Source organism: Carcharhinus amblyrhynchos, chromosome 7, assembly GCF_965287045.1.
Source record: "Carcharhinus amblyrhynchos chromosome 7, sCarAmb.v2.hapA, whole genome shotgun sequence".
Lineage (NCBI taxonomy): Eukaryota > Metazoa > Chordata > Chondrichthyes > Carcharhiniformes > Carcharhinidae > Carcharhinus > Carcharhinus amblyrhynchos.
The window spans coordinates 94,144,992-94,172,264 of NC_137330.1; the positions used below are offsets into that span (position 1 = coordinate 94,144,992).

A 27,273-nucleotide genomic window follows, 5' to 3' on the forward strand; every position below is an offset into this window, starting at 1 on the left:
CAAATTGCAGCAATTTCACATTTCAGATACAGCTTCTTCCAGATTGACAGGCGGGGGAGCCAATGCCTGGAGCCGCTCTCCTGGCTCCCTCGGCAACGCTCCTCACCCATTGTTCTCTGGCCAATGGAAAGGCAGGATTGGGGAGAGTGGGGCGGGGCTAAAGGAGGGTTCCACCACTAAGGCGCTGAGGGCGGGATCAGTCTTGCATGTAATTAGCATGATATTATCATCTGATTAGCGAGGTGTTTAGAAATTGAACTGCGCTGTCTGAAACTTGCAACATCGGTGTGGCGACGTTAGGTTCGGCTGTGCATTGCTACAGGCTAACCCGATCCACTTTTTCTTGCAACCATGCCTCCTAAAAGGACGGTAAGTTTGGGTTGCAGGGTCAATTTTTTGTTTAAATTGCATTTATGTTTTAAAAATCTGGTAACTCGGATGCGTATGGCGCGTTCTCTTTGGAAAAGGTAAATAGAAATGCGTTGCAACATTCTTTTGTACTCGTTTTCCAAATTGCCCTTTTTATTATTTAATAAAAAGTTTTAATTTACTGGCAAACTTTTAAGGTAACGAAACTGAAAGTGGTTAAAATTCCAACAAGATTTGATGTCCTTTTCCCCTCCATGATGGCTGGAACAAATGGGGTCTTTCTTCACTTCAATATTTCAAATGTTGAACCTGTTTTTCTTTCTATGTTTCCAGGTGGCTTTGTTCGTTTTCCCTCCCTTGTAATGTGTATATCATGAATGCAAATGAGAGGATGATAAATTTTGCTGTGTCGGTGTTTCGTGCATGTTTTTAAAGGACATTGATGTGTGGAGTCCCTTTTTTTTTATTCCTCCTCTTTCGAAGGCTAAAGCCATGTTTGAAACTAATCTCCGCCTGTGGGCTTTTAGCGGAGCCCGTATGTACCTGTCACTCACTCAGTCCCCACTGCCCTACGTGCTCGCTCCCCAGCCCGACTGCGTGCTCGCTCCCGGCATCCCGCCTCACGAGCACCGATGATGCCCGAGGCGGGAATGAGCATGGGGGGGTGGGGGGAATGAGAATAGAGGGTAATACAAGGGCTCACCTAAATGGAAGGAGGTGAGCATTTGAAGGTGGAAGAAAAGTAACAAGACAGGGATTGATGACACTTCAGGAATTTAGCCATTTTTGGGAAAATGCTAAAGTTGGGAGACAGCTAATATTGGGGGAAGCTGAGGGGAAATAGGGAGGGGGGTAAATAATGTAGGAACAAGGTAATGTTTAAGTTTATTAACTATATTTATTAGTGTCACAAGTAGGTTTACATTAATACCACAATGAAGTTACTGTGAAAATCTCCTAGTCACCACACTCCCCACCTGTTTGGGTACACTGAGGGAGAATTTAACATTGTCAATGCACCTAACCAGCACGTCTTTTGGACTGTGAGAGGAAACCTGGAGGAAACCCATGCAGACACAGGGAGTATGTGCAGACTCCACGCAGTGAACCAAGCCAGGAATCAAGCCTGGGTCCCTGGCATTGTGAGGCAGCAGTGCTAACTACTGTGCCACCCCATGAGGGAGGGAAGTGAGAAATTAAGTGTCTTAGAAATGTGGTGCATGAGGGATGGCTGTTGAAAGGCTAACTAAATGGAAGGGTGTGATTATTAATAATATTTGCTAACTTGCAATAGAGTGAGTTTTAAATGGGCCAGTTGTCACAGGATGGAATGAGAACTGGAGTTAGACTAACAGCAAGCATTAAAAGGAGTCTAAAATTAAAAGTTTATTTATTAGTCGCGAATAAGGCTTACATTAACATTGCAATGAAGTTACTGTAAAATTACCCTAGTTGCCACACACTGGCACCTGTTCAGGTTAATACACCTAACCAGCGCATCTTTCAGCTTCAAAATTGCGATTCTCCAACTGGGATGAGAGATTTGTGGATTAATAGAGCAAGAATTAATCTGAACCTCGAGGGAGCAGTTGGCTCAGTGATTTTTATCTCCATCAAAGCTTCAGTAATTTTCAATTCATGTGAGGTGGGATTATTTAATGTTTTGGACCGAGAACATTGGTGTGCTTGGTCTGGATGGGAAGCAGAGGCAAAGAATCAGTCAGTTTCTGGACAGTGTGGAGAAGATGAGGGAACCATCAAAGCAGAAATTATTGCTAGCGCTTGTTACTGTAGGCTGGAATGCTATCAGTCAGTAGATGGGAAGTGTACAGTAGTGGGGGCAGGCGGGGGCAACACTTCTGTTAGGGACTGGGAGGTGAGGCAAGGCCCAGATGTAAGGGAGAGGACAGCTGGTATTTAAAGTCTGCACGTCTATAAACATCTTTGCAGTTTAAATTGGTTGTATTTTTTAAAATGAGTTACTTTAAGTGGCAAAGAAAATGTGAGTCATCGGTTTGTGCACGCTTTGTTTATGTTGTATTGTCTGGGTGGTATTTCTTTGATAGAAAACACCTAGAACTCAATTAATTTGCCATTTACAGCTAGACGGGTTTCAAATTAACATTATTTGCAATGTTGTCCTTCCAGGCCCAAAGTGAAGGTGATCAAAAATCTGATACAAAAGTGGCTAAGCCGGTGAGAATTTTATTAGGTTTTCTTCCAGATTTACACTTGCATTTTCATAGCTGTTTGATAATGTCTTTAACTTAATAGTTGTGGACCTTCAAAAGAATATTTAATGGCAGCAGTGCATTATCTTGTTAATCTGTTCAATGCACCAAAAAAATAAATATTATCCTCCTCCTTTTGCAGCTCAGAAGATCTGATAGATTGGAAAAAGTAAGTAGATTTACAATCCAAATACGACGTGTGTAAATGAGGTGATTAAAATGTTGCTCATTTCAGTGTCAATACAGGTGGCTATCCCAAGTGCATTCTGTCTTAATTTTGGAATTTAACTGTCGAACAAATGCTTCAATGCTCATGTTTGTTGCAGTAGCCTCTTGAGCATCATGGACAAGTCCATTTTGTTTGTCAGTGTCAACTGGTAAATTCCACCCATGACTCATCCTGTGGTACCACTCCTGCATTTGATGCATTTAAAAGAAAATGTTTGGGTACCCGGATGTTGGTGAGGGACCTTCCCCAGCACCAGCATATCTGGGTAACTGGGGAGCTGGTTAGCTCAGTTGGCTGGGTGGCAGGTTTGTGATGCAGAGCGATGCCAACATCATCAATTTCTGTACTGGCTGAGGTTATTCATGAAGGTTTCTCCTTCTCAGCCTTGCCCCTTGCCTGAGGTGTGGTGGGCATCAGGTTAAATCACCAGCAGTCAGCTCTCGCCCTCAAAGGAGAGAGCATCCTACGGTCATCTGGGACTATGGCGACTTTACTTGCTTTATTTGAGTAACATTGCAGGTCCTGTTATTTCATCAGGTGTATGCTGGCATGTGAGAATTCCTGGTGTGTTTCTGGAAAATGATCTTCTCCTGCCTGTGAAGTTACTTGCAAATTGTGATGACTGCTGTCATTGCTGTCCTTTGATTTGAGGCTAGCATCCATTCGGTCATGAGTTTCTAGCATTTGTCTTGAATTGCAGGTGGATTCTTGCTCCACTGATCTTTGGGCATATGGGGCAGGATGTCCCAAAAAGTAGTGTGATCTGGGGTGCAGGGTTTTCTTCCTTCTCTGATTCTCTTCTGCCTCTTTGGTCAGACATCTGGGACTCAGTCTGGTACAGTTTGATGGATAAGTTGTTGCTTTTTTTTTGAACAATTGGTAGTAAGCTCCTCCAGTTGTTGGTGTCTAAGGGGAACTCCAGAGTGTCAGTGAAGCATTTTTGTTTTGTCCTTCCCTGAAACTTGCTCATCTGAGAAGTCAGGAAACCAGTCAGGGGAGATACCTTTGGTCACCTGGGCACAGTGACCAATCCATCAAATGTGACTTTTCAGACTTGCCTGAATGCTTGTGGAGCTGACTTCATAAAGGATACTAGCATTTTCTGGGTTCATTGCATTGGAATTTCTCTAGCATTCTCCAGATCTCTAGTACAAAAATGTGATTTTTTTTTTTTGTTTTAAAAATTCATGGGATGTTGGCATTGCTGGCTCAGCCAGTATTTTTATTGCTGATCCCTAATTGTCTTTTGAGAAGCTGATGGTGAGCTGCCGTTTTGAAGTGCTGTACTCCATGTGGTCTAGGTATACCCACAGTGCTGTTAGCGAGTTCCACATTACAAATGCTGTGTACATTTGGACTTTGTTGACTTGGCGGAAGTCTTTGTTGTCAAAGATTTGCTTAGTTTGTAGAAGGCTGAGCTAGTGTAGCTAATCTTGTGTTGGATTTCATTGTGCATGGAGGTTTTTGAGGGAGATGGCTGTCACGATATGGGAAGGTATCAATGTATTCCAGAGTGTCTCCTTCACATGTATGGAATGTTTGGCTAACCAAGTATGAATTGATATGAGTTTTGTTTGGGCAACATTTCAAGAACAGGCCAAGTTTCCCATACGCAGGATTGAAGAAATGGAGAGTGACTTGCAAATCTGGAACAGAATCTACAACAACACCGCAGTCACTGATTTCACAGACTTGCATAATATCATTTATACAAGAGCAGTTTCTTTACATGCACTGCATATACATTTTGGCTACCTGCTTTGCTGCTCTTGCCTTGTGTCTTATCACCTCATATTCTTGGTCCCCTTTTATTGGCTGTTTCAAAATTTTCCACCTGATGTTCTTGTGCCTCAATCCATTTGCCACCTGATGTCTTATCCCTAATGTTGAGTGTCTGCTTCAAGTGCTCCTGCAGTTATTCTTGGAGAAAAATATCATTATTTCTTCACCTATTTATAAAACCTCAAACTTTTCATATAGCTTCGCCTACCCGCATTTCAAAGGAATTATGTTTTTAAACCTCTAGTGCAATTTTTTTTTTTGCTTATCTATACTATTCAGTGACTTTTCATTCAGTACAAACTACTGCATCCTATGTTGCTAAATTTCCTCTTGTATGGTGTAAAGGGGCTGTTCAGTTTGGGTAACTGGGATAAAAGGAACATAGGGGCAAAGGCTTATTTTTTCCAAGTTAAATGTAACTGTAGAAATATAAAACATTGTGAATGGCTTGATCAAATTATTTATTGATCAGAGCATTTTTCTTTTCATGTCCACAGTTGGACTAATTCTTGAATAGAGAGTTAGGAATCCTTCCCTCCCCCAGATTTACTAAAGTACATTTAAGCCATTGAATGTATGTTTTGTATTTTTGTAATTATTTGCAATTTTTGTTGTAGAATGCTGCTGCTGCTGCAGCCGCGGCGGCTGCGAAAGAAGAGTCCAAACCACAGAAACGTGCCCGGGTGAGAATCTATATTGTTTAAAAGCTGTAACACTTTGACAACTAATGATTATCCTCTTACAAATTAATGCAATGAATATTTTTAAAGGAGAAAATCATATCCTCGATCCTCTCCTGACATGCATTGATGTATGATTCTACTGATCTCTAGTGCCTTTCTCGTATGGTTATTTGTCTTGTGAGCCTAAACAGTAATTATATTGGGTTTGTTTAGCCAGGGTTGATGTTACAACAGAAACTGATTCTGTCCTTGATTATCTCCTCCTTTATACTTTGCAACATAGCTCATTGTCTGGTCATCCAATAGTGAAAAGGCATCTATTGCATTCTATTTTTCCACCCTCAGGTGTGAGGGCATTTTTAGCATCCTGTGCTTAACGTGTCCAATTAGAACAAAACAAAGAAAAGTACAGCACAGGAACAGGACCTTCGGCCCTTCAAGCCTGTGCCAATCATGGTGCCCTAACTAAAGTTTTTAAAAAAGCCTTTTGCCCTACTTGGTTCATATCCCTCTATTTCCTTCCTATTCATGTGCCCTTCCAGATGCCTCTCAAATGTTGCTAATCTGCCTGCTTCCACCACCTCCTCTGGCAACATGTTCCAGGCACCCACCATCCTCTACATGAAAAACTTTCCCCGCGTGTCTCCCTTAAACTTTCCTCCTCTCACCTTGAACCTGCGTTTCCTTGTAATTGACACTTCCACCTTGGGGGAAAAACCTCTCATAATTTTGTAGACCTCTATCAGACCTCCCCTCAGCCACTGTCTTTCCAGTGAAAACAATCCTAGTTTATTTAACCTCACCCTCTCCTCAAAGCCAACATCCTTGAGACCAGGCAACATCCTAGCAAACTTTCTTTGCGCTCTCTCCAAAGCTTCCACATCTTTCTGGTAGTGTGGTGTACTTAACTACACACACTACTCGAAATGTAGCCTAACCAGGGTCTTGTATAGCTGCAGCATGAATTCCCAACTCTTGTATTCAATGCCTCGGCTATGAAGGCAAGCATGCCATATGCCTTCATAATCACCTTGTTGCCACTTTTAGGGAACTGTGGACCTACACACCCAGATCCCTACGAACAGGAATGGGCTATTCTGCCCCTTCAACCTGCTCTACTATTCAATAAGGTCATGGCTAATGTGGTTGCAGCCCTAACACCATTATCCTATCTATCCCTGATAACCTGAGATTCTGGACTAACAAGAGAATCAATTGCCTTATGACCCTGCCTGAGTTTCACAAACTCTTAACCCTCAAGACAAAATAAAATTTTCCTCATCTGTCTTAAATGGGAGGGAGACTCCAACATGTATTGAGTTTGAAGCTTTTGCTTTTACATGTCATGGGCCACACATACTGGTAGTGCAGTTAGCCAATAAACCCTTAAACTATAAATATTGTATGTTCTGGTATCATAATCTCTCTGGCATTCAGGATGCTATTGAAGGCTTCCCTCCATTATTATTGTCAGTGAAGAGCTGGAGCATATCAAAGAAGCAGTTATACCCTCATCTTTCAAGTGACCTGTGCAGCAGTGTAATATGACGATGAATGTTCCTGACTCAATCTTGTCATAAGTTCTTTCATTGCAGAGTAACACATTGGCTGGCATTTTACGACCTTACTGAGGCAAGGCTTGTAAAATCCCACCCGAGGCCAACAGGGAACTCGGTTCTGCGAGCTGCGCCTCCTCCGATTCTGGGACGGGCGTGGTGGTAAAATTGTCTTCATATTTAGAACTTATCAACTTTCACACACATGCCAGTTCATTCATGCTGAGTTCTGTTGCTGTGCAATGGAGGAAATGGTACAAAATGAATTGGTAGTGTCTCCTAAAGATGAAAACCTCATGCTGATTGGGGAAAAAAATAGTGTGTGGTGTTTAAATCTGTCACTTGCATTTTGAAAGAAGCAAAGTCTAGATTGGACTTTTTGTCTAAGATGGTTCTTTGGTGTCAAAATTTGTGCCCTTTTCCCCAGAATCTATATTAATTCTAAAGGTGTAGAAAGTTGGAGGGTCAAGTGAGAGAGCCAGTTGATCAACATGTTTTATTTTAGAATACTTAAATCTTAAAAGAGTTTAGGGTATAGAGTACAACAGAAATCCTGTTGTCATTGACCCAGCAATTTTATACCACATACAAAGCACTTCCTTTTTCCCTTCCCAGTGACGGAGTTTAATAAAGGTCACTGATAAACTTGTATGCTTCTGGAGCTTTCTATTTCCTTTTATACAGTCCACCCCTGCAAGTCTAGAAAGGCCATTGGGCAGACAATGCCCTATTGGTTTTCATCAGTGTATATAAACTGCTTATTTTGTCTCCCCTTATACTAAAGAGACCCAGGGCATATTTTCCATGGCTAGGATGTCTTTGTATATCCTGGCCAAAATTTTACACTGGTTGCCCTTGAGCAAAGTATGCTCTGTAAGGCTCAATACGAATGCTGTGATTTTATAATTCTACTCCAGATCCTAAGTTTCTTTACTGCTGCCATATATTGTGCAGAAGGAACCTGTAAACAGTATCCTCAAATAAATACTTTTCCTGTGTGGCATCCTAACACCATTTGGCTCATGATTCTGAGATTTATTGCATTAGCCTCATCACTTTTCACTTCAGTGTCAGTATGGTGTGTAATATATCTACCTAGTCAATTGTGATATTGGTCAGTAAATTTACTATTATACTGTGATGTGCAACTTGAACTGTTGGAAGCATCAGAAACTGCAGCATATCCTGAACTACTTGTGCATGGGTGATATGTAACTTGATGTCCATAACCAATAAATTCTCTATACAGTGAAATTCTTGGTTTCATGTTATTTGAAAAACAGACTTTCAGGACCATTTGATCTCTTTAAATTGTAGAAGCTTTCACCAAAGCCCAAGAAACAGCCGAGAGGGAAGGAGAAGAAAGTAGCTAAGGAAGAAGTTGCACCTGCTGAAAATGGTGAAACAAAACCTGATGAGGTACATTTTGAATGCGATGTGCACTCTTTAAAAAGTTTTATATTTTTTAAAAAAGTGAATTAAGGGCAGATTGTATTTAACTGATTTAATTAATGAGGGGTAATTAATCTTCAATGTGGTCTGCATGGACTTCCAAAAGGTGTTTGATAAACTGCCACATTACAGATTTTATCAGCAGAGTTGGAGCCCATGGAATGCAGCATAGATGCACAGTTGGCTGAGTGGCTATGAACAGAATACTGGTCAATGATTGTTTTGTGGGCTGGAGGATGATGCAAATAATGAAGTTCTCCATGGATCGCTATTAGGATCACTACTTTTCTTCAGCTATATTCAACAGGGTGGCACAGTGGTTAGCACTGCTGCCTCACGGCGCCAGGGACCCGGCTTTGATCCCCAGCTTGGGTCACTGTCTGTGTGGAGTCTGCACGTTCTCCCTGTGTCTGCGTGGATTTCCTCTGGGTACTCTGGTTTCCTCCTACAGTCCAAAGATATGCAGATTAGGTGGATTGGCCATGCTAATTGTCCCTTAGTGTCAGGGGGACTATGTTGGGTAAACGTATGGGGACAGGGCCTGGGTGGAATTGCGGTCGGTGTGGACTTGCTGTGCCAAATGGCCTTCACATAAACTTGGCTGCACAAGCCACAATTAGGAAGTTTCCAAATGACACAAACGTGGAAGAATTGTGAACTGTAAGGGGGCAGTAGTAGATTTTAAGGGGACCTGGCCAGGCTTGTGAAATCAGCAGACAAGTGGCAAATGAAAGGGTGCAGGAGCAGATGAATCTGAGTAAAGATGCACGAATTGTTGAAAGTGTTATGGCAGGTTGAGAAAGCAGTTAATAAGGCAGATAGGAACCCGGCCTTCTATAATAGGAGCTTAAGAATACAAAAGCAAGGAAGTTATGGTGAACCTTTTGAGCCATTGTTGTATAGGGTATTGTGTCCAATTCTGGGGGTTGCACCACACTCTTAGGATGTGAAGACATTGGAGTGCGGTGTCAAGAGACACGTAGATGGTGATGCTGGGATTGTTCTCTTTATAGAAGATTTAAAGGCAATTTAAGTGAGTTTTTAAAAATGAGTCTGGACAGAATAAATAAAGAAAATCTGTTTCCTTTGGGAGAAGGGTTGAGAACCAGGAACATTTATTTGAGGTGAATTGCAAAAGAAACACAGGTCACATGTGAAAATTTCTTGCGCAGCGAATAGGTAGGATCTGGAAAGCACTGCCTGGATGTTGTGGAGGCAGATTTAATCATGGCTTTCAAAGGGAAACTGCATGATTATCTGAAGAGGAAAAAATGCAGGGCTGTGGGAGAATAAGGCAGGGATGTGTGTGAGTCTAAATGAGTTGCTCTTTACATGACAATCTGAATAGCCTCCTTTCATGTAGTAACAGTCTTGTGATTCTGTAAAACTTAATTTCTTGTTCAGGTTTTTCCTTTTTGCTAACAATTGCAGATCCTTGTCTCTCGACCCTCAGTTAGTGTCACTTCAGCTAGAGGTACCCCACCTCACTCACTGTCGGTGAAAGGACAGGTTGTGACTGTGGCAGTTAAGGGTATGAAAGAGTGTGCAGTGTATGTTAAATGGTGTGCTGTAGTTGGCTATTTTTTTTTTGAGTGCAGTGTTTCTGCCATTTTCAGTCTTACATCAAACTGACTAATAGGTGTGTGCCTATGTGTGTAATAATTATGTATCAAATGATTAATATTGCCCTGAAGGTAGAAGGATAATAAGCTAGTATTGTTATAAACTTTCTATCTGATTTCTGTTCCATCCATGGACGGTTGCCTTCACAGTGGCTTGTATATTGCACAACAGTACTAAAGGTGATGCTATTTCTAACATTGAGTATGCGCTAATCTGACAATTCAACTGTTTCAGTTCATGTTGCAGGCCACTTATAGAAGTGACTTTATAATCTGAGCATAACTAAAACTTGTGTGGAATTTGCACGCTCTCCCTGTGCTTGCGTGGGTTTCCTCTGGGCGCTCCAGTTTCCTCCCACAGTCCAAAGATGTGCTGGTTAGGTGGATTAGTCATGCTAAATTCTCCCTCAGTGTACCCGAACTGGCAACTAGGGGATTTTCACAGTAACTTCATTGCACTGTTATGTAAGCCTACTTGTGACACTAATAAATAAACTTTTAAATAAGATGCTGGAAAATTCAATTGGCTAAACAAAGAAAATCAATCTTGGCTGCAATGGTTATCTGGCATCCACAAAATACAGGATCCTACATTTTATATATGGCCTCATTGTATCAAACTGGACTTGCATTGTTTGTTCATGATGGTGTGTATCTTTCTTTTTCACCTTATTAATAATTGGCTCTGTCATAGATTTTGGTTTTTCAAAGTAGCCTTGATATATGCGATTCAAAGACAGCATGTGCATTAACATGCAGTTCTGGTTCTTTGGAGTCAGGGCAGGTATAACTTGAGTGCTGCTTCACTCTACTCCTGAGCTGTGTAGATTGCATTGTCTAGTATGCACAGTGTCTTGCACTTATTGGTGGCCCATAAAAAGAGCATTGAATATACTATTTTTAACATTTTTGAAGCAGTGTGAAAGTAGTCTTTGAATCAGCTCAAGTGGGTATCACTAATATAGTGAAATGTGATTTTACTGACTGGAAATTATGAAAGCAAAAAAAGACCCATATCAGATTCCCTGTAAACTAGTTAAATGTTTACAATTGTCTAATTAAACTATCTTTGTTTCTAGGAACAGAAAACTGAATCTGCAAGCGATCAGAATGACTGAAGATCTGGCATTGTCTTCAGTTGATTTTTAATGTACCACTTGTAGAATTGAAAATATTTTTATCAAGTATTTTGTAAATGCAAATATTTTTAGGATTAGTACACTTAATGCTGAACGACATTGAGAAAACCTGAACATCTTTAGGAAATTGGGATATTTGTAACTTTGCAAAAGAACAATGATTTTGCAATTGGAAAGATTTTACATTGTTTTCTCTTGATAACTTGGGTATTTGTTTCATGGGCTTTTAAGTTTGGAAATGTTGGCTTTACTGCTTTTCGTGATTGCAATTCTACATTCAATCTTAGTTTAACTTTTTTTTGAATGTTTTTGTAAAGCAATAATTCAGTGGTGAATTGTGCTAAAAGTTGATATGGGTGAGTGATGATGTGACCGCCTGGTTGGTTTGTGATGTCTGCTTTGTAATAAACAGTTCTTCTGTTTATTATAGAATATCTGTTTTAAAAAAACAGTTTATTTTGTCTGGATACCATTTTTTTTACTCAGAAAAAGTTAACATCAAAGATGCTAAATGTATGCATTCTTACATTTTTCGGATGCTAAATCAATAATGATGTGAACTTGTTTTAAGGAAGGTAATGTTTAGTTCTGCTTTCTCCCTGGCCGAATAATATCCATGGATGTGCAAATTGTCCCAACAGATTGTTTAAAGTAATAACTCCCAATAGGATCCAGCTCAGCTGCCCCAACAATTGGAGAATGAGAGCCTGAACAGGAGAGCAAACAAAATAATTGAGTTTGAGGTGACCAAAGGCATGGAGGTTTTAGGCAGAGAGATCTTGCAGTTTATGATCGTAAAGCAGCATCTTAACCAGTTAAACATATCTACGGTATTCTTGATGTAGAGGAATAATGCTTCATGTTCACATCCAATTAATAATAGGATACTGATGCCATGTAAGCCAGGAAGATGATGCCCATTAAGCGTATAAGTCTTGAGATTAGAATTCCAGTTCTTCTAGGTGAAAGGAATTATGCCACTTAAGTAGAGGGAACCAAAGCATTTTTTTTATTCACACCATTAGAACTTAATCATCATTCTGTTTTGTGCTGTGAATAATGTTCTTGTACAACATTATATTTGCTTATTCTTCATGGGCCCTTGATGTTGAGATCAGCCACTGTCAACATTTTACATCCATATCTGGATGTATTTAGAGCCAAGTTATTCTGATGGAATCTGAACTCAGTAGTAGGTAGATGCTGCTTTGAAGTACTATTGATGATACTTTACCATATCAGCTTTGCCCCCCCCGCCCCCAGTCGTCACTGAAGTTAAGTAATTAGGTGAGAATTGCCCTGTTTTTTTTTGTCAGATGGACATCAGTATTTTACCCATTATAAGCAATGTCAATTGTATAGGAGTAACCTGGCTCCAGTACTGAACAGTACAGCACAGGAACAGGCCCTTCGGCCCACCAAGTCTGTGTCAACATTGATGCCTCTCTAATCTGATCATTTTCTTGCCTCTACATGGTCCATATCCCTCTATTCCCTGCCTATTCATGTATTCTCCTTGATGGGTCTTCAGTAGTACTACCAGTATGAATGTTTGTTTAAAATGAGGCTTCCTACTCCTGACTTCAGATATTCAGCAGATCAGCTGAGCAAAAGGTCATGTATTTGTGAGCTGCTTGTTGCTATTATATGTGTTGCATTTGTTAAGATATGTTGTTGGGCACAGTGCTTTTTCAGAAATTTTTTTTCCCCTTTTTTAATGGACTGAAAATTCAAAGGGAGTTCTAGCAAAATTTGATCGTCTTTAGCATGTGGACTGCTATGCCACTGGAGGCTAAAATAGTTATTCTGCTGAATTTCAATGAAGCAGGAGTCTTTATTTGAGGAAATACTTGGTTAAAGCCAATTTGTGATGCTATTAAGTAGTTTTGACATTTTTTCTACACATTCAACCAACTAGTTCTTCTACAGCTAATAAGTTTTAGTCTGATTCCCTGCAGTTGGTGTTTTAGTTTCATACAACTAAGCTTTTTAGGAAAAATGTTCCCAGCAAATTTTTGTGTGCTGAATTGGGCCATGCCTCACTAGACTTACATAAGAACATAAGAAATAGGAGCAGGAGTAGGCCATCTAGCCCTTCGAGCCTGCCCCGCCATTCAATAAGATCATGGCTGATCTGTCGTGGCTCAGTTCCACATTCCCGCCCTCTCCCCATAACCCTTAATCCCCTCTCTTATCAAAAACCCATCAACCCACGTCTTAAAAATATTTAGCAAGGTAGCCTCCACCACTTCAATGGGCAGAGATGCTGATTTGTTGACCTCTGACCCATTGCTGGCTTAAATTGGCAAATGCATATTTTGTTTTCTAGTAACTTGCTCCCGTGACAAATCCTCTTGTCCCCTTCCATTTTGTGGCAAAATATTTCTCTGATCTCTGAACTGAGATCCTGGTTGAATAAACTAAAAGGTCCCAGCTCTGAGAGCTTGAGTTGGCAGCATTTGAAAGTTTGCCTTCCAAATGTTGAGATTAGATTGAACACATTCACATTAGCTGAGAAATCATAAATGGGATTTGGCTTAAATGATCAACTGACAAAAGGAACAGCGAGGTAACTAGATGTACCCAAGTAGTGCCGAAAAAAGTTGATTTTACCTTGATGACATATCAACCAACTTCAGTTGCACACCATTAAACATTAGACAAGGGTCGTGGGTGGAGAGGGGGACTGGTGTTGAGATGGTGGCGCGGGCTTGTTGGGCCGAAGGGCCTGTTTCCTGGGCTGTTTTTGTTCTTTGTTCACACCCATTATTAACCAAAACTTTGGCCCTGGTGTTAGCCTCTTGCCACCAGCATGCAACACAGAACTGAGGTATTAACTGAGGAACCCCACAGCTTATTGTGGTTGCAAATTCTTCTTTTAATCTTTGAGAAGCTATGCCATTTGTTCATATGTCTGTGACTACAATACCTGTGTACAACCTCCATAGTTTCAAGCCTGTATACTTGCGTCCTAATCAAGGAACCAGGTGATGTTGAAGAAGGAGAGGTGCGTTTTCCACAGCTTGACTGGAGTATCCAGCAAATTTTTTCTCTTGAGGAGAAAATACTGATTATCATCCTTTCCCAGGCTCTCATGTGCAGAGGAAGTTTGGGACAAATTCCTGGTCTTTATATTCTTTAATCAGTACCATGGCTGATCATAGCTGGGCATCATGAGGTTGGAAATAGGACCTTGATGCCCACACATGAGAACTTTTGGAGACCAGTATTATGTATCCACAATGACTGTATGAAGTTGGCTAATACAGCCACTTCTCACCCACCACCACCACCACCAACTAAAGTTTAAAAATTACTCCTTTTGGCTCAACAATCCTGCCTGCTACAACATTCCAAACACTGATCATGTTTTGAGTAAAACAGTTCTAATTCTTCACTTAATGAAAATAAATCTCAAACTTAACTTCATGTCAAGTCAAAGCAAAATACTGTGGATGCTGGAAATCTGAAATAAAAACAGAAATTGCTAGAGAGTAGGTTTGCCAATATCTATGCATAGAAACTGATTTAATATTTTGAGTCTAAATAACCCTTCTATTGATATGCTCAGTTATGTAGAAGGGTTATTTAGACTCCAACCATTAACTTGATTTCTCTCTCTCCATAGCTACTGCCAGACTTGCTGAGTTTATCCAACATTTTCTGTTAATATATTAAATTCAATTTTTTTGGTTTTATATTCCAGTTTAATTTGAAGTAATGCTCTGGATTTATTGCAGTAACTTGATGAGGTTTCTCCCTTAATTTCCTTCTATAGCATTGGTAAATAATTACAGTAAATCAAAATTGATAAATGGGAATAGTCCCTGACACTGGGAATCTCTGGCATTGGATATTTTGGATAATATGACCACCAATATCCAAGCAGAGCCCTCCAAACCTTTTCTTAAGGCAATATTTGAACGAATTCTTAACATCTTATTGCACAGAACAGTTATACCATTAGACTGATCTCTTGGACAGATCACAGAAATACAAAATTGGACAACTTATTGAGTTCACCGTGACGAAAATCAGGTCAGATGGAGAGTTTGCAGGAACATACAGTCCATTCATTGAATTGTGATTGTACTACATCAACCCAAAGTGAAAGTTTTGACAGAATACAACTGCTGATGTCAGAAAGAGAAAGGTCAGCATTAGTGCCATACAATTGTATCAGGTACAGGTTTCATGTGATGCATGACAAGTGTAAACTGGACTGCAATTTATTTTGGAGGGCTTGGCTGTTATGTGGAGTATTAAAAGGGGATTGTGTTGCTGAATTTATTACGTTTAGTCCTTTTTTATTTTGTAGATTATAGTCCCTTTTTTTCTAACCCTTACATTTATGGCTCCCTATAGTCTTCAGCCTCTGCTAATGACACATTGTGATCAGCTACTTGGGGGTTGTATCAGTGACCATTTTCCCTTCTGCTCTGCAAAGATGAACCAAATGTCGATTTCAAGCTTTACTCAAACAGTCCCATATCTGAAAATCACAATGTGGAACGTTCTTTCTGAATTCATGTTATACAGCCTGTGAAACAGCATGTGAGAAGAATCGATTTACCAGCAAAATGAATAAATATCAACAAAAATTTGCATTTTTCTTATTTATCAAACACAATTTGACAATGAGCTACATATTGAATAATTGAGGTAGATTTTTAAGGATTGTCTTAAATACGAAAAGTGGCAGAGAAGTTTAGGAAGGGAATTCCAGAGTTTAGGATTTTGGCAATTGAAGACATGATATATTATAGGACATGATGCCATGGAGTGATTGAAAAGTGAGTGAGAAATTTAAAATCAAGTTTTTGCTTCACTGGAAGCCATTTTTAGGTAACAGTTACTCTCAACTAAAAAAGTTGGTCACATACAAAGAGTGATGGAGGAAATGGGTAATTCAATCTATTACCAAATTGCCAATTACTATAAGTAACTTCTCAGGCTGCGTAGTTTCAACAACAAATGGTAATCTGTCAAGAATATCACAGATTGAAACCCAATCCCTCAGTCCCAAACTGTTTTTGAAGTATCTCAACTAAATGAGAATCTTGTTTGTTGGGCTCTCTATTAAGATTTTAACAGTGCTATCAGACCAAAATGGAAATAACTTAATTATTCAATGCATGTTTTTTCAATTATCCTAACTGTGTGTAGTTTTCATGAAAGTGCACAATCTTAAATTGACTTCTAAAAAATAGTGTTAACATTTATAAAATTATCGTCTTTTGGGACTTTGCCTTTAAGGTAGGAAAATAAGAGCAGTAGGCTATTCGGCCGCTCAAGCTTGCTTCACCACTTAATTAAATCACGGCTGATTTTCCAGTTTAACACTATACAAAGAACAACCCAGCACGGGAAACAGGCCCTTTGGCCCAACGAGCCCGCGCCGCCCCTTCAACAGAGCATTTTCCTACACCTACCCTGCCCTGTGTGTATGTGAATGGAACCCCTAATGTACATGATGTGGGTATGCCGGCGTTGGACTGGCGTAAACACAGTAAAAAGTCTGACAACACCAGGTTTTAGTCCAACCTATTTATTTGATAATATACTCGCAAGCTTGCAAGTATATTATCAAATAAATAGGTTGGACTAAAACCTGGTGTTGTCAGACTTTTTACTGTGTTTACCCCTAATGTAGCCAGATTCAGGGGAGAATAGTGTAGGGTCAATTTGGTATACCAATCAGCCTAAGAGCACATCTTTGGGGTGTGGGAGGAAACCGGAGCACCCGGAGGAACCCCACGCAACCACAGGGAGAATGCCTCACAGCACCATAAACCCAGGTTTGATTCCTGGCTTGGGTAACTATGAGGAGTCTGCATGTTCTTCCTGTGTCTGCTTAGGTTTCTTCCAGATGCTCTGGTTTCCTCCCACAGTCTGAAAAACGTGCTGGTTAGATGCCTTGGCCGTACTAAATTCTCCCTCAGTGTAACCAAACAGGCGTCGGAGTATGGCAACTAGGGGATTTTCACAATAACTTCATTGCAGTGTGAATGTAAGCCAACTTGTGATTAATAAATAAACTTTACTCCCTCTATTGCAAGTATATCCTTCCTTAAGTAAGGAGACCAAAACTGCACACAATACTCCAGCTGTGGTCTCACCAAGGTGCTATACAACTGCAGCAAAATGTCTTTACTCCTACACTCCCACACCCTTGCAATAAAGGCTAACATATTATTTGCCTTCCGAATTGTTTGTTTTGCACCTACACTTTAGTTTTCAGTGACTAGTGAACAAGAATGAGGTCATTTTGGATATGAACACTTCCTAATCACCCCCCAATCTGCAATTCTGTTTGTCCCAGCAAAGTGGAAAATTCCACATTTTTCCACATTCTATTCCATCTGCCATGTTCTTGCCCACTCACCTAGTCTGTGTAAATCCCCTTGAAGCCTCTTTGCATCCTGCTGACAACACATTCCCACCAAGGTTTGTGTCATCAGCAAACTTGGAAACATTATGTTTGATGCCCACATCCATATCATTGAAATAGATTATGAATAGTTAGGGCCCAAGCACTTTTCCTGGTCACACCTGCCAACCCAAGAATGATCCATTTATCCCGACTCTCTGTTTCCTATTCATTAACCAACTCTGACTCCATGCCAGTGTATAAGCTACAATTTTGTGCACTAATTTTGTTCACTTACCTGTGTGGACCTTATTGAAAGCCTTCTAAAAATCCAAATTTATTTTTGTTAGCAGTCTCTATGGAGATATAACAACAGGTATGATTTAAAGGTTATTCATTAGTCACAGGTAAGGCTTACATTAACACTGCAATGAAGTTACTGTGAAATTCCCCTTGTCACCACATTGCGCCTGTTCGGCTCAGTGCACCAAACCAGCACGTCTTTCAGAACGAGGGAGGAAACCAGAGGAAACTCACACAGACGGGGAGAATGTGTAAACTCTACACAGACAGTGACCCAAGCTGGGAATCGAACCCAGGTCCCTGACACTGTGAAGCAGCAGTGTTAACCACTGTGCCACCCCTATATAATTGCTATTAAATTTCCACCATTTGCATTCTTCATGAGTAATGAGCATCTCTGGCAAGACTACCATTTAGTGTCCATCCCTAGTTGTCCTTGAGGAGATGGTGTTGAGCCAGCTTCTTGAACTGCTGCAATCCATGTGGTGTAAGTACACCCACAATGCTGTTAGGAAGAGCATTCCAGGATTTTGACTGAAAGAACCAAATATCAGGATGGTGTGTAAAAGAACATAAGTAGGAGCAGGAGTAGGTCATCTAGCCCTTCGAGCCTGCCCCACCATTCAATAAGATCATGGCTGATCTGAAGCGGCTCAGTTCCCCTTTCCCGCTTTCTCCCCATAACCCTTAATTCCCTTGCCTACCAAAAACCTATCTACCTGTGACTTAAATATATTTAGCGAGGTAGCCGCCACAGAATCTGCTCCCATGCATCTTGGAGATTGTATAGATGAATGAGTATTTGTTCTGAACAACTTAAGCATAATTTATATTCATTTTGAGAAATTATTAATACATATGCCATAATTGTTCACAATCAAAAAGTGCGGTAGATGCTGGGACAGTGAATAAATTTAAGTAGAAATTAGTCAGATTTTTAATTGGTAATGGTTGGTAATTGAAGGTTTATGGAGAGAAGGCAGGAAATGGGGATGAGGAGCATATCAGCCATGATCAAATGGTGGAATGGATTCAATGGGCCGAATGGCCCAATTCTGCTTCTGTATCTTATGAACTTATAATAGCCGTCATATGCACATTTTTTAGACAAACAACAAACTTCTCGAACTACTAGTAGTACCAGGATTACAAATTTCATATGATTAAGGAAAGTCATTCATCCAAGAATACATCAATGTTGGTGTTTTTTCCACTTTTACCATACTTCCTAGAAAACAGACCCATATTTAGGCTATACTGTGGCATGGTTGGTGGAACTCTTGCCTCTGCAATTCGTTCTAGGACCTAAGCACAAAAATTTTGAGTGAAATTCACCCAGCTAGGGACTAAATCCCATGGCAGGGGTGGGAATGTGGAGCATTCCCGATTACAGCGGCCATTGGGAAAACAAGCCATATTGTCCAGCACTGACCTTATTAATTATGCATTTAGCAATTTTGTGCCATATTCCATGGTGGGGCAGGCCTGTTAGTGTGTAGTTGCCATCATTGTCTGGACACCATATTGAAAATGTGCCCAACATCACTGACTAATTATTAAAGGAACAGATAGGTCTCCAGAAAGTGAAGATGGACATCCTGGGAAAGCAAACGGATATGCAGGTACACTCTGAGGCTGGAAGATGGACCTCCTCCTGGACACCAAATCAGGAAGATTCACCTACTTCTGTGGTGTTCCAGTGTCCAGGTTGCCGGTGGCCTCCATCCTGAACTCTGGGGGCAGCCCCAGGCATTGTTCAGATTAGTCCAAACATCTGCACACCCTGTTGTTCCAAACATATTTCCTGGTGGTGCCATGGAGAATGGGCTTTCCTTTGCATTCCATTAGCAGGAGTCAAATTGGTTTTATGCCGGCCTCCAGCGGGTTTCCTGCTCCGCTATGGTGGTGGATCAGGAGACCCGCTGGAGGGGGGGAAGATTCCACAGGAAATTCGCACTGGCACAAACCATTGACACAGCTCTGACGAGGATTTCCCTCCCCTATCACCTCCCTCATTCTCCACCTACCAGATTTAAATGAAAATGGGGTGAAAGTGAGTGGGTAGTGGGGGTGGGGATGTTGTGTGGGACCAGGCCAATCGGTCCCTGGTAGATTTTCCATTTTTCACCCCCTTATCAATCGGTCCAAGTCAATAGAATTCAAGGAAGTGACAATGGTAAACTTTACTTTGTTGTGTAGTTGGTCTTCCAAAGGGAAATTTAAAAAATAATAATTAATGGTATGTGGGTATCATTGTCTGGACTGTTGCCCATTCCTAATGGCCCTTGAGACAAGGGTGGTGAGAACTTGCTTGAACCTCTGTAGTCCATGTGGTGTAGATTCAATAACATTTCACATGAATAATTATTATTTTAGCTCAAATCTAGAATGTGAAAAATTCAGGATCAATGTGGGTATTACTGAAAAATGAAACAGAAAAGACTGGACATTCTATTCCAGTTGAATGGTTTCTAAGATAATAAATGGTGTGGAGAAAATAATCTGATAACCATTCAAAATGGAATGGCTGGAGTGGAACAATGGCAACACAAAACTGATTCCAGGAAGTTCTTCACACAGCGAGATCAACGCTTGGAATGAACTTCCAAACAGAATAGTGGGGGGTCAAATCCCTAAAATGATTTAAGAAATAAAATAGTGCAAGTGGATTGCTGGGATCTGTCAGCTCAGTTGGCGAGATGATTAAATTGTGGTGCGGAATAATTCCAACAATGCGAGGTTCAAATTCTAATCTGGCTGAGCTAGTTCTTGGGCTTGCCCCTTTGTCTTGCCCTTTAATAATAATTTGGAAGGGTCAGGGGGAGAGGGGTTGCGCCTGGTTTTGGGGGCAGGAATGGCAGAGGGGGCAGAAAATAGAGGAGGTCCGAAACGGCTTTTACATTGGCAGAATCTCCCCAATCGCTTTGTCCCTGCACCCCCAATTCTGTGTTTGTGGGGAGGGTGGGGGTGTCCGGGGGTGGTAGAATTGTGGGGAGGGGGGGTGGATTTTTATTTTATATTGTTGGGGGGGTTCCATTTTATGTTTTAAATCAGGGCACTCTTTTAAAAAAATGTAGTTGCTGGCAGGGCGAGCTTTTTCAGAACCAGCCCCACCAGCTTGACATTGTGGGACCTATCCCTTCACTTTTTTGAACGAGGTCCCTCACAGTGCCAGGGACCTGGGTTCAATTCCAGCCTTGGGTCACTGTGTGGAGTTTGCACATTCTCCATATGTCCAAGTGGGTTTCCTCCGGGTGCTCCGGTTTTCTCTTACACTCCAAAGATGTGCAGGTTAGGTGGATTGACCATGCTAAATTACCCTTTAGCATCCAAAGCTATGTAGGCTGGGGAGATTAGCAGGCAACTACATTGGATTGCAGGGATAGGGCTGGGGGTGGGCCTAGATAAGATGCTCTGCTGGAGAGTTGGTGCAAACTTGATAGGCCGAATGGCTTCCTTCTGCAGTCTAGGGATTCTATGATTCTATGTTTAAAAATGGCGTGGCACGAAACATGATTAACAACCTTCAGACAATGAGAATGGCACATAAAGAGGGCGAATGGGTTATTGTAGATGTGTCTGTACAGATAATCTGCAATTCCATTTGGGTTCTTTTTTAAATTCATTCATGGGGCATGGGTGGCCAGCATTTACTGCCCATCCCTAGTTGCCCGAAGGCAGTTAAGAGTCAACCACATTGCTGTGACTCTGGAGTCACGTGCAGGCCAGACCAGGTAAGAACAGCAGATTTCCTTCCCGAAAGAACATTAGTGAACCAGATGGGTTTTCCTGACAATCAACAATGGTTTCATGGTCATCAGCAGATTCTCAATTCCAGATATTTTTTATTGAATTCCAATTTCACACCTTCTGCCGTGGCAGGATTTGAACCCAGATCCCCAGAACATTGGCTGAATTTCTGGATTAATAGCCTAGTGATAATACCACTAAGCCATCGCATATTGATCATCAGTCATAACTTTGATGAATGTTTGTTTTGGAAATTGAACCTTATATTCGTGTTGCAAGTAGTAGAACTTTGTCAAATGAACAAGTGTACAAAATAATCTAGTTTGTTTGTCGTCCTGCATTAAAGATTTAGAGAATATTTTAAGAGTATGTGCCCAAACGTCAAAATCTCTCAGCTGCAGTGAATAGTGGAATATCAGAAGAGTCAGATCAAAATTAAATCTCTTAAATTAATGGGCAGGTAGGGCATGCACTCAAATTTCCCAATTTTCCAATATTCATTGTGCCCAGGCACAAACCCAAGAGGGAGACAGTGGTGTAGTGGTATTGTCAGTAAGAAGTCTCACAACACCAGGTTAAAGTCCAACTGGTTTATTTGGTAGCACAAGCCACTAGCTTTTGGAGCGCTGTTCCTTCATCAGGTGAGTGGAATTTCAGTTCACAAACAGGGCACTTAAAGACACAAACTCAATTTACAAAATAATGGTTGGAATGCGAGTCTTACGTAGTGGTATTGTCATAGAACTGGTAATCCAGAGACCCAAGGTAATGCTTGGAGAACCCTGTCAATTTCATTGGACCCATCAAAGTCCAATGATGACCATTGCAGATTATTATAAAAACTTACCTGGTTCACTACTGTCTTTTAGATGCGTCACAGTGGTATATTGGTAGCACTGTTGCCTCACAGCACCAGGGACCTGGGTTCATTTCTGGCCTTGAGCCATTGTCTGTGTTCACTTTGCACATTCTTCCTGTGTTTGCATGGCTTTCCTCTGGATGCTCCGGTTTCCTCTCACAGTCCAAAGATGTGCAGATGAGGTGGATTGGCCAAGCCAAATTGCCCCTTACTGTCACAAGATGTAATTAGCCATGGTGAAGGTGCAGGGTACAGAGATAGGGCGGGGGAGAGGACCAGAGTAAGATACCCTGCCAGAGAGTCAGTGCAGACATAATGGGCCGATTGGCCTCCTTCTGCACTGTAGGGATTCTATGAGCATCTACTGTCCTTACTTGGTCTGGTTACATGTGACTCCAGACTCACAGTAATGTGGTTGACTCTTAATTGCCCCTTCAAAGGCAACTGAGCAATAAATGTTGCTTCAGCCAGTGACACACGCATCCCTTGAAAGAATAAAAATAAACTTGTGTAATTCGAGTTTCTTTTGTAAAACCTTTTTATAAGGTTATACTTTCAAGTTCAACTCAACTTAAAAGCTGGGCAAACCTTTTTTTTAAATGAAATATTCAGATTTTTCATGGATAACACAAAAGTGCTAAAACCAGCAAGCTTGAACAACCTTTCAAAAGAAACATATGTGTTTGTCACTTAAGGAGAAAATGGAGTCTAGTAATCAAACATGTTCACTATGTGAATGGATATTGACTTTTTAAAAATCTAGCAACCTTTTGAAGAACAATCTCAGTTCAGCTTGCGTTCCTGACTTCCAGCCAGCTGTTAATATATTGCGTTGCTATAGATCTTGTGTGGATTTGCATTGAAATGAAAATTCAATGCAAATTCTGTAACACAACGTGAATGTAACGGCTGAACACAAAGCAACACCATTATGATCTTCAGAGAATTTGATATTTGTGAAGTCATAGAATCCCCACAGTGCAAGAGGAGGCCATTCAGCCCATCTAGCCTGCACCGACAACAATCCCACCCAGGCCCTATCCTCATAATCCCATGTATTTACCCTGAAAATTCAGCAAGAAATACATTCTACAGCTCGAAGAAAAACCAAAAAGGTCCAGCATCCAAGATCCAATATTAGAGGTTCATTTACATGCAACCAACAAAACACATACCACATCTCCTGAAGGGCAATTAGGGATGGGCAATAAGTGCTGTCTCAGCCAGCGATGCCCACATCCCCATGGAAGAATTTTAAAAACGTTGTATTTTTTAAAATGCGAAAGAGAAACTGAAATGAGATTAAGCAAATTTTCCAAACACTGTTAGGACAAATTTGTCACCAGAGTAACAAGACCAGCCTGAACTTCAAAGGGCAGGAAAAGTCTAATCAGAAATTAAATGTGAATTAGACTGGAGTGAAACTGCCATGATTATACTGAGGCACCTGGTAACCATTGTCAATCTGTAGAAGATCAAATTTCCGTTGACAGTGTATATTGGGGTACATGGTTCAAGAGGGCAACTGAACTCTCAAGCGGCATGATGTGGGGATGCTAGTGTTGGACTGGGGTAAGCACAGTAAGAAGTCTCACAACACCAGGTTAAAGTCCAACAGGTTTATTTGGAATCACGAGCTTACAGAGCACTGCTCCTTCATCAAATGTTTGACTCATCTGATAGAGTTTAACCTGGTGTTGTGAGACTTCTTACTGTTCTCAAGAGCAGTTGGAGAAATAGATAATAAATGCAGGCCTGGCCAATGATGCTCTGATCCCATGAAAGAATAAATAAATATTTGGGAAGAATAGAAAGTTGTGTGCATTCATACTTCAATTTAATTGTGTGCAGGAATTGTTTGAGCATCAATGTAAATGATGCTAGAGAGTAAAAAATATCAGTAGGATTGTAAGTTCAGGTGGATGTTCTCTTTATCATTTACATAGATAAAAATGTGATGTGGGCTCACTTCAACATTCCCTTATGGCCACCTCCAACTGTATCCAGGGCTAGCGGGTGCAAATCTACCCTGCATGCTCTCCCTGCCCCACCCCATTCCCACCCCCCCACCCCATAAAGTGGAGATTCTACTACCCAGGTCACTTACTGCTCATAATTGGGGAGATTTCCCAGCTCAGCACACTTGCCTCAGGAGCGAAAATTCAGGATGGATCACATATTGGTGTTACCTCTCGGGTAATGCTAAACGTTGGCAATATGGGTCCAAGTCCAACGTCCAAAGATGTGCAGGTGAGGTGGTTTGGCCATGCTAAATTGCCCCTTAGTGTCCCAAAATGAATAGGTTGGGAGGATTAGCAGGGTAAATACTTGAGGTTATGGGGAACAAGTCTGAGTGGGATTGCCCCTTAATGTTAGGGGGATTAGGTGGGGTTACAAGGATAGGGCTTGAGTGGGATTGTTATCAGCACAGACTCAATGGGCCACCTTCTGCACTATAGAGTTTCTATGATTCTAAGTCTGAAAATGAGGCACTCAGGCCATCAACACAACCAATCCATTGAGACTATCCATGGCAGACCCGAACTTTGAGTGTTCAAAGCATTGTTCACCACTTGTACCTTGGATTTCAACAAGTGAAAATCAGAAAAGTGAAAATGGAAGATGGAGGATCATATGCTGGGAATTTAAAAGGATCAAATTTATATACAGTTAATGTTACACTTGTGCACAAATTGAGTGGATTATCGGAGGAGGAAAAAGACTCAAAGAGCCAGTCTTTAATTCATAGTTAAGTGTGAATTACTATTTACCGAAATGTACATTTGTCACTTTCGGATGTCATCCTAATCAAGAACAGCTGTTTGACTGCTCAATGGTGTAACACTTAACAGGTAAGTGGAGGGCCTAGTTGTCCTTTGCTGGGTAACAATAGGAGGAAAATTGCTCAGGCCACTACATATGTCATGACATTGAAAATTCGGTCAAAAAGTTTATTACGTTAAAAGGGAACAACTTTGCTTCCTTTAATGGCAAATGCAGTAAAATTTGGATAAATGTGAGGTTATTCACTTTGGAAGCAAAAACAGTAAGGCAGATTACTACCTGAATGGCTGTAAATTGAGAGAGAGGAGTGTGCAGTGGGACCTGGGCGTCCTTGTACACCAGTCGCTGAAGGTAAGCACACAAGTGCAGCAGGCAGTAACAAAGGCAAATGGTATATTGGTCTTCATTACGAGAGGTTTCAAGTGCAGGAGCAGGGATGTATTGTTGCAATTCTCCGCTGCCTTGGTGAGGCAATATCTAGAGTATTGTGTGCAGTTTTGGTCTCCTTTTCTGAGGAAGGATGTTCTTGCTCTTGAAGAAGTGTAGCAAAGATTTCCCAGGCTGATTCCGGGGATGGCAAGACTGATGTATGAGGAGAGATTGACTAGGTTAGGATTGTTTTGGCTGGAGTTCAGATGAATGAGGCAGGTATCTCATAGAGAATTATAAAATTCTAATAGGACTAGATAGGGTAGATTCAAAGAGGATGTTCCTGATGGTGGGGGGAGTCCAGAACCTGGGGTCACAGTTTGAGGATTCAGGGTAGACCATTTAGGATGGAGGAGGGAGGAGTCATTTCTTCACCAAAGAGTGGTGAGCCTGTGGAATTCATTACCAAAGGAAGTAGCTAACGGCAAAACATTGAGTGTATTCAAGAGATAGCTAGATATAGCACTCGGGGCAAATGGGATCAAAGCTTATGGGGAAAAAGCAGGATTAGGCTGTTGAATTAGACGATCAGCCATGAACGTCATGAATGACTGAACAGGCTTGAAGGGCCAAATGGCCTCTTCCTGTTCCTATCTTCTATGTTTATAGAGATATGGTACCAGCAGAACAGCAATAATGTAAATAGTAACCTCTTAATCTTTTAGGAGTCTGATTAAGCATTGCAGTCAGGAAGCATCCAAAGATGGAAGTCCAAAGAAGGTCCACAGGAATTCCAAAGATGTGCGGGTTAGGTGGTTTGGCCATGCTCAATTGCTCCTTAGGCCCTGATTTTACTGGCACAGCTGCCCATGGCTCATAAGATCACGCCCGGGGCCAATGGGGAATGCTGTTTTGTGAGCCTCACTTGTCCCGATTTTGGGGCGGTCGTGCTGATAAAACCAGGGCCTTAGTGTCAGGGGGATTAGCAAGGGTAAATACATGGGGTTACAGGGATAGGACTGTATGTGGGATTGTGGTCGGTGCAGACGTGTTGGATCTTATGGCCTCCACTTGCACTTTTTCCAGGAACTGATTTATAAATTGTTGAACTGAAAAGCCAGATACTGTCTGAATCAGTCTTCCAATTTAACTAAATGTGTTCAGGTCCATGAACCTCCCTGGTCTCACCATCAAATGAAATAAATAGATAGATATTGAAGTAGAACACGGTGTGCTTTACTCGAAAAAAAATGCCTGCCTATTTCTTTTCAATTTCTGTTTCTCTTGCTGTGTTTGGCCCAATCTGTGTCAGAAGGTCAGGTGAAAGTAACACATGCAATGGTAAGCCTATTACTTTGGTCATTATGCCACAACCTATTTGGAAAACAGAAAGAGAACTTAAGTAACAGGAAGCATTTTACTTGGCCGTTTCAGTGTCAAAGTGGAGGCCCTAACAGGGTAGTAGGAATGTGGCTCTGTATGTAATAAATAAATTTTACTTGGCAGATGCTGGTAGCTGAATAACAATACTAGCAACTCCCCTGCCATCAACATAAATCAAAGCATAGAGTTGCTTTAATTATTGGCTAAACCGTGTGCTGAGAATTCAGATTGTTCTATCAAGAGAGGGAATGTTCAGAGTGTGTGGGGTTTTTTAATTATGCTGGCTGCTTTGCCGAGGCAGCAGGAAGTGTACATGGAATCAATGGATGGGAGATTAGTTTGAGTGATTGACTGGGCTACGTTCACAATCTTTAGCAGTTATTTGTGGTCTT

General features: G+C 41.1%; 1 protein-coding gene across 2 annotated transcripts; it reads left to right on the top strand.

Moving 5' to 3' along the window:
• The first annotated feature begins 223 nt into the window (after positions 1 to 223).
• hmgn3 (high mobility group nucleosomal binding domain 3) lies at positions 224 to 15,664 on the top strand. Of its 2 annotated transcripts, XM_080192805.1 has the most exons (7): positions 224 to 369; positions 2,518 to 2,565; positions 2,743 to 2,769; positions 5,229 to 5,294; positions 8,168 to 8,269; positions 9,734 to 9,833; positions 11,004 to 15,664. In XM_080192805.1, the coding sequence occupies exons 1-7, from the start codon at positions 352 to 354 to the stop codon at positions 11,015 to 11,017; spliced, it is 375 nt and encodes a 124-aa protein (XP_080048931.1). In that variant the 5' UTR covers positions 224 to 351; the 3' UTR covers positions 11,018 to 15,664. The 2 variants fall into 2 exon arrangements, with proteins under 2 accessions (XP_080048931.1, XP_080048932.1); XM_080192806.1 differs by lacking the exon at positions 9,734 to 9,833 and having other exon boundaries at positions 226 to 369.
• Positions 15,665 to 27,273: the final 11,609 nt, after the last annotated feature.

Coding starts and splice junctions, on each gene's coding strand:
- hmgn3 (XM_080192805.1), top strand. Junction 2,566..2,742: donor ATACAAAAGTGGCTAAGCCG/GTGAGAATTTTA, acceptor CTCCTTTTGCAG/CTCAGAAGATCTGATAGATT. Junction 5,295..8,167: donor AACCACAGAAACGTGCCCGG/GTGAGAATCTAT, acceptor TTTAAATTGTAG/AAGCTTTCACCAAAGCCCAA.